The sequence below is a fragment of the Episyrphus balteatus genome, chromosome 4, assembly GCF_945859705.1.
Source record: "Episyrphus balteatus chromosome 4, idEpiBalt1.1, whole genome shotgun sequence".
Taxonomy (NCBI): Eukaryota; Metazoa; Arthropoda; class Insecta; order Diptera; family Syrphidae; genus Episyrphus; species Episyrphus balteatus.
In genome coordinates, this window is record NC_079137.1 from 23,747,198 (window position 1) to 23,759,057 (window position 11,860).

Here is an 11,860-nt window from a genome sequence, read left to right on the forward strand (position 1 = left end):
ACCCGTTTTTTTAATCCATGTAAGCCCGGTGGTAATAAAAAACAAACCTGTTGTTTGATTATCAAGGATTCTTAATCCTCAATTATTAACCCATTTCCGGCGGCTACCAGTTCCACAGTTGACTTAGGGCCAGTTTGTTCAGAGTGGAATAAAGCTACAATTTGATTATCACGGATTACCCTTAATTAACAATTAAGAATCCGTGATAATCAAAGAGCGTTTGTTCACTTTTTTTTACCTTTATTAAAAAATCATGGGTTTTCTAAAAATCTTTCCATTTTCCAGTCCAGCGTCAGTTTTGTTGTCAAAGCTTAAAATTTTTTTTGTCATAATGTTGATGTTTTTGACATTTTGTTTGTGAATATTAATTCGAAAAGAGCGTTTACACAAAAACTGTTATTTACAACCAATAATAGTATTTTTTATATTTTTTATTATGATGATGTGTCTATATAAAACTCTTCTGTTTTCAGAAGTATTTCAAAACGGCCAAAACCAAAAAGAACATGGCATTTTTCTCCAAGGACGAAGAAAAAACAATGTCTTGCAAAAACATATAGTCTAAGAGCCCGGAGCAGATTTCTTGCGTGAGAGGTAACCGATTCATATGAATGTCAGAGGTAGCGTTAGTCATGGTGATGACCTTAGTCTGCCTGCATTTATTTGGGGCGTTGTCGAGAAAAAGCGCATCAAAAGTACCATTTTTCTGAAGTCCCCGCTCCCGAAAATGCAGTTTTTCTGAAAATTTATTTATTTTACTTTTTCACATAACTTGCGTATTATTGGACCTAGCAGAAAAAATTGTATCGCAATCTTGAAGATAATTTAATTTCCTACAGAATATGTAAAAAAAGTTTTTTTCGATTAAACCTTCGGTTTAAGAGTTAGGGTGTTTTTTTTTAAGCAAGTCAAAGGGTGATTTTCTTATTTTCGTCATATCTCTTTTATTTGAGCTTTTTTAAAAATTAATTTGAAGTAAAAGTTGTAGATCTTTTTATTACCTTCATTAATTAGATTAACGGTTTTTCGATCTGTGAAAAAAATCTAGCTTCGTCAAATTTTTACCCATTTTCGATTTTTTTTACAGTTTCTGATAGGAGATAAATATACCTTTTGAACAATGTATAAAACATGTAACTCGATTTAACCACCTAGAATTTATAAGCTGTCAAAGTTCAAAAATTTCATTTTTTTCGTCATTTACCCAACTTCGACATCAAATTAAAGTATATATTTTCACAACAACATGCTGTTTTAAAAATATATTTTAAAATAATATTCATTTCCAAATCAAACGAAGTATTTTTTATGAAAATCAGTTTAAAATTGGCCTAGAAAAAAAAATTACGATTTTAACCCAGATACAGAAATTGGAACTTTTAGGTATAGAACAAAAATGTTGTTTTGGCACGTAGTAGAATAACTTGGGCGCCAGGGTTTGAAAACGGGTTTTTGTAGAGGAGCTCAATACAAACATTTTTTTCTTTGGGAGGAGGGTCTATCTCCCTCCGTTTAGGTGGGAGGGGCAGTTTTCTAAAAAAAAATATCAAAATAAAAAAAAATTATTAAAAAACAACGGCAACACTTACAGTAATAAGTGATACCATTTCCGAAAGGCAAAATTGTACATTTAATTCTAATTTTTAAATCAATATATTAAAGCAAATATTTTTTGAAATAATCGATTTCAAAGTTAAAAATAGGCGAACAAAAATGTTTAAAAACTCATTTTATACTATTTTTGTCCAGACTGTGAATTTTAATAAAAAAAAATTACTCACACAGAAAACTGCCTTCATTGATTCCTTATCGAACAGTGAAAACTGCATTGCATTGAAATTTTTCGCCAAGGTATCCCAAGCTGCGTCATTTTGCTTGACGTGATTGCGAATTAATTTTTCTTCTTCGGCCTTGGAGAAATTAAATATCCGTTACGGTTTAGAGCGATTTAACATACATATTTCTGAAAACATATTAAAAATTATAAATAAAATAATATAAAAAGATATATAAATAAGTATTTACCTTCCTTCCTGTTAGCGCTTTCAAATTCATGAAAAAAAAACACATATCATAAACTTCAACAAAATGGCAAATAAAAACTTAACCCTCTACTGCATACGAAGCCAAATATGGTTTTGTCTGTTTGTATGCACGTTTCTCTTCTCTGTTACAAAAAAATGGTAAAGATTAAATAAAATCCTCTTCTTTGTGTTTCTGAGAACCCATAGATATAGTTTTTTCGTGTGTCCGACACAAAATAAAGGTGTATTTTATGATCACAGGTGAGTCGATCAGTCGTGTGCATTGAAATCGAAAGTGTAGAATATATTCATACTTTAAGTGTTAATTACTGCGCTTGTTTGGAAAGTAAAGTTTAATTAAAAATTTATTTTTGATCGATTGTCTAATTGTGTATGCTATGAACCAATTTTTATTGAAAAAAAATTTTTTGCCTGGTCTTGGGAGGGCAAAAAGTACGGAAGCCATATTTGGCTTCGTATGCATTAAGGGGTTATCAATCTACACAATTTGTTAAATTTTTTGTTGGAAAATTTTGTTTGTTAACATTGTTATTTTGCTTAGAAGCTATGTTTTACTTCAGAAATGGAGCCCCTTCGCTTTTAGAGACATTTTTCTCATGTAACACCATTTCCAGCGGCGTAACCACAAAAATGTTAGGGGGAGAGGGGCTCACCTGTAATATTTGTCAGTCATTTTATTACTTTTTAGTTTTTGTAAGATCTGGGAGTGGCTGAAAATGTTGGAGCAAGACTTACTTGGACAGTGGAAAGAATGTGAACCAGAAAAAATATATACAACGGACAGAAATAAATTGCTTTTCTCGGTTCCATGTCTTAAAATGAGCCAAATTTGAATTAATTCTTAACCTTTTGTAATGCAATGTATTTATTTTACTTTATTTTGTTTTTAAATGATAAATATTTATCTTTTGATATTTTTAATTGTATTCTTTACATAATCTGAATAAGTAATATTAATAAAATTTCTTACCCCTTAATGCATACGAAGCCAAATTTGGCTTATAAACAAATTTTTTAAACAAATTAATTTAAAAATTTTTTTTTAATGAAAACCGTTTTAAAACAACCCAAAGAACCCATGTAAAGCATTTTTTAATTTTTTCGTCCGCTAATATTAATTCATGCAGTAGAGGGTTAATTCTTGATTAAGTTTCGACAACCAAACTGACAGATAGATTGGAAAAACTATGATTTATTAATCAAGGTGAAAAAAATTTGAGCAAACGTTAGGTGTGTTTTTTATTACCACCGGTCTTAACTGGACAAAAAAACACAGTCGAGGCTAAGCAATTTACATGTTAAATACAACAACAATTTAGCCCCTTGGGCTTAGTTGTTTAGCCCAGAGAATTCTCTGGGCCTAACTTTTTCAACAGATTTAAATCTGTGCTGCCAAATCAACTTGTTCTTAAATTGTTAAGAATTTGTTTAAAAACATCAAAACTAATGTTTGGAATGACAATTATTATTTTAAATATTTATTTAATAGTTAGTTAAACTTTTTTTTTTTTTCAAAAACACACAAGAAACCCCAAAAGCGAAAAATATAACAACTTTATATTTTTTTGTGTCAGCTGATTTCGGAACATTTAATATGCAGTGCTACCAATTTTTCTTGCTAAGCCCCGAGGCGTTTTTTTTTGGGATCGGGTTAAAATTCTGCTTTTCAAAATTCTGCTTTTTTAACGAAAATTCTGTTTTTTTTCTATTCTGCTTTTCAAAATTCTGCTTTTTAAAATTCTGCTTTTCAAAATTCTGCCAGCATTATACTTGAACAAAAAAATTCTGGCAATTCTGTTTTTTTTTATAGCATATGCGCTGACTAAAGAAAAATACACAAATATTTTAAGTTTTTATTTAGTTCAATATTACATTTATTATAATCTTAATTATCTAGGCTTAATTTATAAGTGATGTTAACCTTAAGGATGCCGGACAGAGAGCGAGATCCCTGTTTGACATTTATTAAGAAGAAGATTAATTTCATTGATAGTAATTGTTATACATAAGAGTTGCCAGCATTTATATTTATGTTGAATATAACATCCTCCCAGCTTTAAATTCAGTTTATATACAATATTTTTTTTTTATATATATATACATAATTCATAAGATAATTTAATTCATTTTGTTTGCTTTTAATTCAAGATTTTTAATTCATGATTTTAAAACTTATTTTGTTTTACTTTTTATAATAATTTACAATTTTCTTAGTTCTATTACTTCTTCGTAGTTGTACAGGGTTATTTTTAAAATTGCTGGTTCTTTGTATATTCTTAGATGCTATATTATTTTTTAAATAAGATAAATCAGTACCATTTTTATTTGTACCTTTTGCAGCATAAGACTTAGGAATGTTTGTGTACAAATAACTAAACTTCGGCTTGTTATAAATTTTTTTCAATTGATTTACATGAACCACTTTGTATTGAAAACCAATTTTTACTATGTATCTAACAGTACTTAAGATTTTGCTTACAATACATGGTAACCACTTCTTTGATACATTTATGTGGTTTTTATATAAACAATCCTCCCCAACTTTATATTTTTTAAAATTAATTTTTTCCAAAGTCTTATACTTTAAAGGTTTTGATTTTTTATACATTAAATTCTTTTTTCTGTTTTTATAATCCAAATTATTATTTTTACATAAATTGTCAATTAATATTTTAGGCTTATAAGAAAAGACTAGATCAGATGGAGTTTCACTAGACATCGAATTTGGAGTATTTCGATGATTAAATAAAAACAAATCGACCTTTTCTTGCAGTGATAAATTTGCTTTCGAGCTCAACAAAAACTTTTTTAAAACGCTTTTTACAATTCGCACGTGTCGTTCCGCTACCCCGTTTGAATGTGGGTGATAAACTGGACTGTGGGTTAATTTGATTTTGTTATTTGAGCAAAATTTTTTAAATTCAAAGAATGCAAAAGGAGGTCCATTGTCAGTGACAATCTCAGCAGGGAATCCAAATATTGAAAATAAATAATGATTGAGTTTATCGATTAAGTTTTTGGCGGAGGTTCCATTCATTATAACAACAATCAAATAGCGACTAAATACATCTACACCTAAAAGTAGAGTCTTACCTCCAAAATAAAAAAAATCTAAGTGTACTCTTTCGAATGGATAAGTACAACTGGGCCAACTGGAAAAAACTTTTTCTTTATTAACAACAGCAGTAGTCTGACAAATTTCACAACATGCAACAAATTCTTTTATATCAATATCAATTTTCGGCCACCAAACGTATGACCGACACATTTTTTTCATTATAACTACTCCATTATGGTTACTATGGATTGATTTAAGCACCTGCATTCTTAATTTTGATGGAATGACAATTCTTGCCCTGTAAAATATACAACCATTTTCTAAACTAAGCTGATTTTTGAATGCAGCAAAAACTTTTAACTGTGGATTCACTTGTTTTGGCCAACCAGTTTTAATAAATTCATATATTTGAGAAAGTTCTACATCTTTTTTAATCTCAGCTCTAATTATATCTTTGTCAACAGGAAGTTCTTCAAAAAAATTTATTGAATTTATGCAAATCGTTTCAACATCCGTAGCACCTGAAACTGGAAGACGCGATAAAGCATCAACATATGCTAGTTCTCTAGCAGGCTTATGTTTGATTGAATAACAAAAAGTCGAAAGCGTTATCGACCATCTTTGTAATCTTGCCACAGCTACCGAAGGAGTGGCCCTTTTTGGATTAAATATCTCTTTTAAGGCCTGGTTGTCGGTGTATATTACAAAGTGTTTACCATAAATATACTTAAAAAACTTTTTCACAGCAAACATAACTGCCAATGCTTCTCTATGTAACTGTGAGTAATTTTTTTCAGATTCACTAAGAGTACTACTTGCAAATAACACCGGTTTTTCTACTCCATCAACGACATGCAAAAGTACTGCTGCAACGCCATATGGACTTGCATCTGTACTTATTATAATAGGTTTATCCTTATCATATAGTTCCAGAACATTATTTTCTACGATAAGTTCTTTGGATCTAGCAAACTCTTCCTGACAACTTTTACTCCACACAAATTTAGCATTTTTTTGTAACAAATTGTACATGTTTCTTAATTTCCCCGACAGATCAGGTATAAACCTTCGATAATAATTTAAAAGCCCTAAATATGATTGAAGCTCTTTAACGTTTGTAGGACAAGGAGCTTTTGTAATGGCCTCCACCTTCTTGGGATTTGGTCGCACCTCATTTTTCTCAATAATATGACCTAGATACTCGACTGTAGGTTTTAAAAATACGCATTTAGCTAAATTTATTCTGACTTTATGATCATCTAACCTTTTAAGAACTTTAAACAGTTTCTCTTTACATTTTTCAACAGACTCTGCTCCAATAACGACGTCATCAATAAATGCCCACACCCCTTCAATGCCTTCTAAAATTCTATCAATCACCGATTAAAATATTGAAGGAGCGCATGAAACTCCAAACGGCAACCTAGTATATTGCAAAAGGCCCTGATCTGTGTTAATAGTCAAGAGTTTTCTCGACTCTGGAGTTAAGACTAGCTGTTGGAAGGCTCCAGCCATATCCAACACACAATAAACTGAACAGTTTGGCAGATTCGCGAAAATATCTTCCACATTATTCAATGGATAATGCGATGAAAGAACATATTTGTTGACTGTAACCTTACAGTCAATGCATATCCTTATTTCACCATTTTGTTTTGGAACACATACAATTGGTGATGGCCACCTACTATGTTTGACGGGTTCAAGCGTTCCTATAGAAACAAGCCTATTCAACTCAACCTTCACAGCGTCACGTAACCTAAAAGGAACCGTATAAGCCTTACAAAAAATGGGGACAGCATCTGGTTCTATATTTATTTCGGCTTCATAGCCCACTATCATCTGATTAGGATCACTCGAAACGACACATGGAAATTTCTCTCTAATTTCCGATAAAAGTTCATCGCATGCACTTCTTTCAATATTATCGTTTTCAATATAATTAATTAACTCACTTTTGCACAAAAGTTTTTGCCTCCAACTCGGAACAAATTTATCCAACCACGTTCTGCCAAAAAGTGGCGTAAAAACTGGGCTATCCACTACCACGATCTCCAATTTTTCGATAGTCCCTTGAAACTCCACGTCCAGTTCCACTTTGCCAACAACTTTAACCTCAAATTCTGAAATGGTACAAATTTTTACATCGCTAGGAAAAATAAAAATATTTGGTAACTTATCTTTAAGTTCAATACAAGATATAACAGACATAGCTGCTCCCGTGTCAACCTCCATTTCAAATGACACTCCATATAGTTTCACCTCCACCTTGAGACCCTTTTCTGATGGTTTTATATTGTTTATGACCTGAATAGATCTTACACTGCGCCTAGCTCCACCACCGTCTCTTCTGCCACTGCCACCAGCTCCTCCACCATCCCGTCTGCCACCAACCCAACACATGTTTGCAGTGTGCCCTCTTCTATTGCACTTAACCCTTAACTATAGTGGTGAAAATTGGTGGTGTTTTGAAATGATAAAATAAAATACAAAATTGAATTTTTTTATAAATTTTTTTTTAAAGCATTAAAAGATAACAATTTTAGAAGAAGTACAAAAAAAAAAAAAAAAAGAGAAAATTCATTTTCAACGGTTTTTATTAACTTTTTAAAAGTAGATGTGGGTCCCCTGGACCCACCACTATAGTTAAGGGTTAAAGCAACTCCAATTTTTTGCTGGACAGTCCCGCTCAAAATGATTTTTTCCACAATGTGTACACTTGTTGACATGATTACTTTTCATAGGACTGGTTCTTGCTTTAACTTGGGTTGTGACTGCCTTGTTTTTTTCTCTTATAACATGCACATCACTGCCGCGTGGATGCATTGATCGTTGCTCTCGCTCAGACATCTCCATGTTCAGAGCAATGTCACAGCATTTATCAAACGTGCGGCTGTCGTCTGTTAAGAGGTTCTGCTGAATACGATCGTTCCTTAGCCCTCCAATAAATTTGTCCACTAGAACATCTTCTAACGCCAGATTTCGCAAGTTAACTGCATTTGTCACTGAGTCTTCGATAAAATCTCCAAACCTGCATGTCTCAGCTAGATTTCTGAGCTTTATGATGAAGTCAGCAATTGATTCACCCTCCTCTTGCTTTGCTTTTTGGAACTTGAATCGTTCGGCTCTCTTATTATGCTTGGGAGCATAATGCTGCTCTAGTAAAACTATTAATTCACTAAATGGTTTGGAGCTTGGTAATGCTGGTGCGGCCAGAGATTTTAGTACTTTATAAACTTCTGAACCGACCAAAGTAATGAACACTGGTGTCTGAATTTCGGCAGAAATTTTATTCGCAATAAAATATTGCTGCACTCTGTCCTTATATGCCACAAAATCCTCACCAGGGACAAACTCATTTATATTTCCAAGAAATGACATATTTGTCTTAGGTGTGATTTCTTTTTTTGATTGAAATTTTTCACTCTTCGCCTCGGAATCAGATGAGTCCTCTTCCTCCTTTATTATTTCTAAAGGTGATGATTTTGAGGTCATCAGATTTATCACGATGTGAAACTAATCTCAATTTATCTTCGCAATCCTAGGTTATTTTTACTTTTATTTTTCTTACGCGTTTTTACTCCAGTATTGTCCTTATTATCCTCGTCGCCAATTGTTTTATATTTTAAGTTTTTATTTAGTTCAATATTACATTTATTATAATCTTAATTATCTAGGCTTAATTTATAAGTGATGTTAACCTTAAGGATGCCGGACAGAGAGCGAGATCCCTGTTTGACATTTATTAAGAAGAAGATTAATTTCATTGATAGTAATTGTTATACATAAGAGTTGCCAGCATTTATATTTATGTTGAATATAACACTCATTAATGTAATTCAACATTGGTACTTTCCTAAATTTTTTTGTTTAAGTGTCGCAAATATTTTTTAAAATGCATAGACTGACTTTCTTTCAAATAAAATCTATGTTTAACTTATTGGAACCGATGCACAGTGTGGGAATTCGCGAATTTAGCGGAATAAAATTAATAACGCTTGCATTTTAAATTTTGTTGTAGTTTTTTTTGTGATTAGTTCATTGAATATGTGTATACAATCAAATGTAATTCACATTTTGCTGATATTTTATTTAAGTTTTTGTAAAATGAGCTTTGAAGTGACAGGTTATTTTCACCAAAAAGTACTTTTTTTTTGAAAATCATAATTTACAAAAAAAACTTTTGAGGAATGATTTATTGTTTAATTTTATGACAAATATGAATAAAATAAAGAAAAAAGTTAATTATTGTCAGAATTGACTAGGTTTTTTGCAAACCGATATGTCAATGACGTTGTTTATGAACTAAAGAAACTATTCTCTAAAAGGCTACTAAAACGTACAAGATACTATTTGAAAGGATGTTTTAAATTATGTAGCTTTATTTATGCACAATCAATGTTTTTTTTTAAATTGGTAAGTGTTCTGTCACGAAATTTTTCTGCCATACATCATCAAGGATATCAATAATTAAAAGAACCGTAAACTTCCTGTCGAAAAAAAATCAGTTTAACTGGAATAGACAATTTGTTTTTACCAATCGTGTTATTCTTGTAAAATAAAAAGCCAATTTGAATTTATTTAATTGTTTTTACTATATGTTTTGTTTTTAATGTAAACAATTTCACCCTTACTAATTCCTTTTTCCACTTTTTCGCAAACTAATTTCATATGCAGTTGAAATTTGTTCAAAGCTAAATGAGTCTAAGAGGCCTTGTACTTTCTTCTCCTTCATTTTTTCACAGCACTCATTAAATGATTTTCTAGATCTACCCACACTTGCAGAATTCGAAGGGGAAGGAATTTCGTAAAATATTTGCTGTGGTATTACTAAATAGCCACTGAGCCAGGAAGCATTTTTGCATTCAAAGCTTTCACGATTCCTGTTTTTTGACCATAACTGATCTAACTTAAAACAAGTTGTCCTCACAGACGCCTTTAATGATTTAACTGCTTCTTCAGAAAACGTTATGTTACCAAAAACATTTAAAACAAATGACATAACTGCCTCAAAGCGCTTAATTTTTATTTTTGAGACCCAAACATCAAATATGTCCTTCTTTGTTATTTGGAAAGACATTTTTTAAATTATATAATACCGAAATATTTTGTTAAATTAAAAGGATAGTTTGCTAATTATTCAAATAACATACCACATAAAAAGACGAAAATTAATACTTCACAGTACATATACACACAATAACAAAACACAGCACTTATAACAAGTAAAATTAATTTTAATACCGATTTTCAAAGTATCAAATATCAAATTTTGTGAAAAATACGCGTTAATTGTTTTTTTTTTTAATTAATTTATTTTTATTATTATAATTGGAACACCCTTTATCAGATGTAATACTTTTTTTTTATTAATTGATAGTTTTCGTTTTTAATTTTTAAAATAACTTAATTCTTTTTTTTCTTACTGTTAACTTTGAATTTGAACACCCTGTATTTTTATTGGAACTATTTTAAAATCAAATTCACAAATTTTTTGAACACCCTGTGAAATAAAAAAAGTTTCTAATTCTATAACATTCTTCTTCTAACAAAATACCAAAAAGTTATTCGATTTTTACGGTATGCCATCATTTTTTTTTTTATGGTCATTTAGAAAAAAAAAAAAAAATATATATCATAACAAAATTGGGGTGTCAAATTTTAGTGATTCTTGATAGATAATAAATCAAGCTTTGCATTGAATATTGTCTCTAAGCGGAATAACGCGGAATAACTAAAGTTTTGCTCTAACAAAGGTACAAAAATCGAAAAAAAACACATTTTTTTAACTTCAATCACCAAAACAAAAATGTAAAACACCCTGTGAAATAAAAAATTACTTAAATAATTATACCTTGATATTTAGAAAATATAAAAAAAATAAAACTTTTATTAAAACGCACACCAAACGCACGAGAAAAAATTAAGAGCAAAGTAATCTCTTTCACCAAATAAACAGAAAAAAAATCGCCAACTGCAACTTCGAAGCTATTTATTTTTGTTCACATGATTCCCACCTATCAATGCTTTTGTTATCACTTTCTACAATCTATTAGCTTTAAGAAAAACCGGTTTTGGCATCAAACAAGACAAGTCATTTTTCGAATTAAATTCCGCTAAATTCGCGAAATCCCACACTGTGCGATGTTGTTTGATACAAAATATTCCTTTTCTCATTCAAATTTTTGAATATTCATCTTTATTTGATAAATTAAAAAAATTTTAATTATTTTCGGAAATGTATTAAAAACCTTTTCTTAACATTTTCAAATGTATTCATTTATAAAACAAAAATTAATTTGCTTTCAAAGAATGACAAATTATGAAGGTAAGTAATCAAATAAGCAGAAAATTTTTCAAAAAGATGATTTTACAAATTTTTTGCAGAATTTTGAAAAACATAATTTTGAAAAGCAGAATTTTGAAAAACAGAATTTTGAAAAACAGAATTTTGAAAAGCAGAATTTTGAAAGCAGAATTTTGTAAAGCAGAATTTTGAAAGCAGAATTTTGGCAAAAGAATTTTGACCCCCGCAGAATTTTGACCCCAACCCGTTTTTTTTATAAATGTAAGCCCGGTGGTAATAAAAAACAAACCTGTTGTTTGATTATCAAGGATTCTTAATCCTCAATTATTAACCCATTTCCGGCGGCTACCAGTTCCACAGTTGACTTAGGGCCAGTTTGTTCAGAGTGGAATAAAGCTACAATTTGATTATCACGGATTACCCTTAATTAACAATTAAGAATCCGTGATA

The 11,860-nt window shown here is 30.5% G+C and overlaps 1 protein-coding gene across 1 annotated transcript; it reads right to left on the bottom strand.

Annotated features, from left to right (window-relative positions):
• Positions 1–7,749: 7,749 nt before the first annotated feature.
• LOC129919159 (uncharacterized) lies at positions 7,750–8,894 on the bottom strand. The gene has a single exon (XM_056000008.1). The coding sequence runs from the start codon at positions 8,596–8,598 to the stop codon at positions 7,750–7,752; it is 849 nt and encodes a 282-aa protein (XP_055855983.1). The 5' UTR covers positions 8,599–8,894.
• Between the last annotated feature and the right edge of the window lie 2,966 nt (positions 8,895–11,860).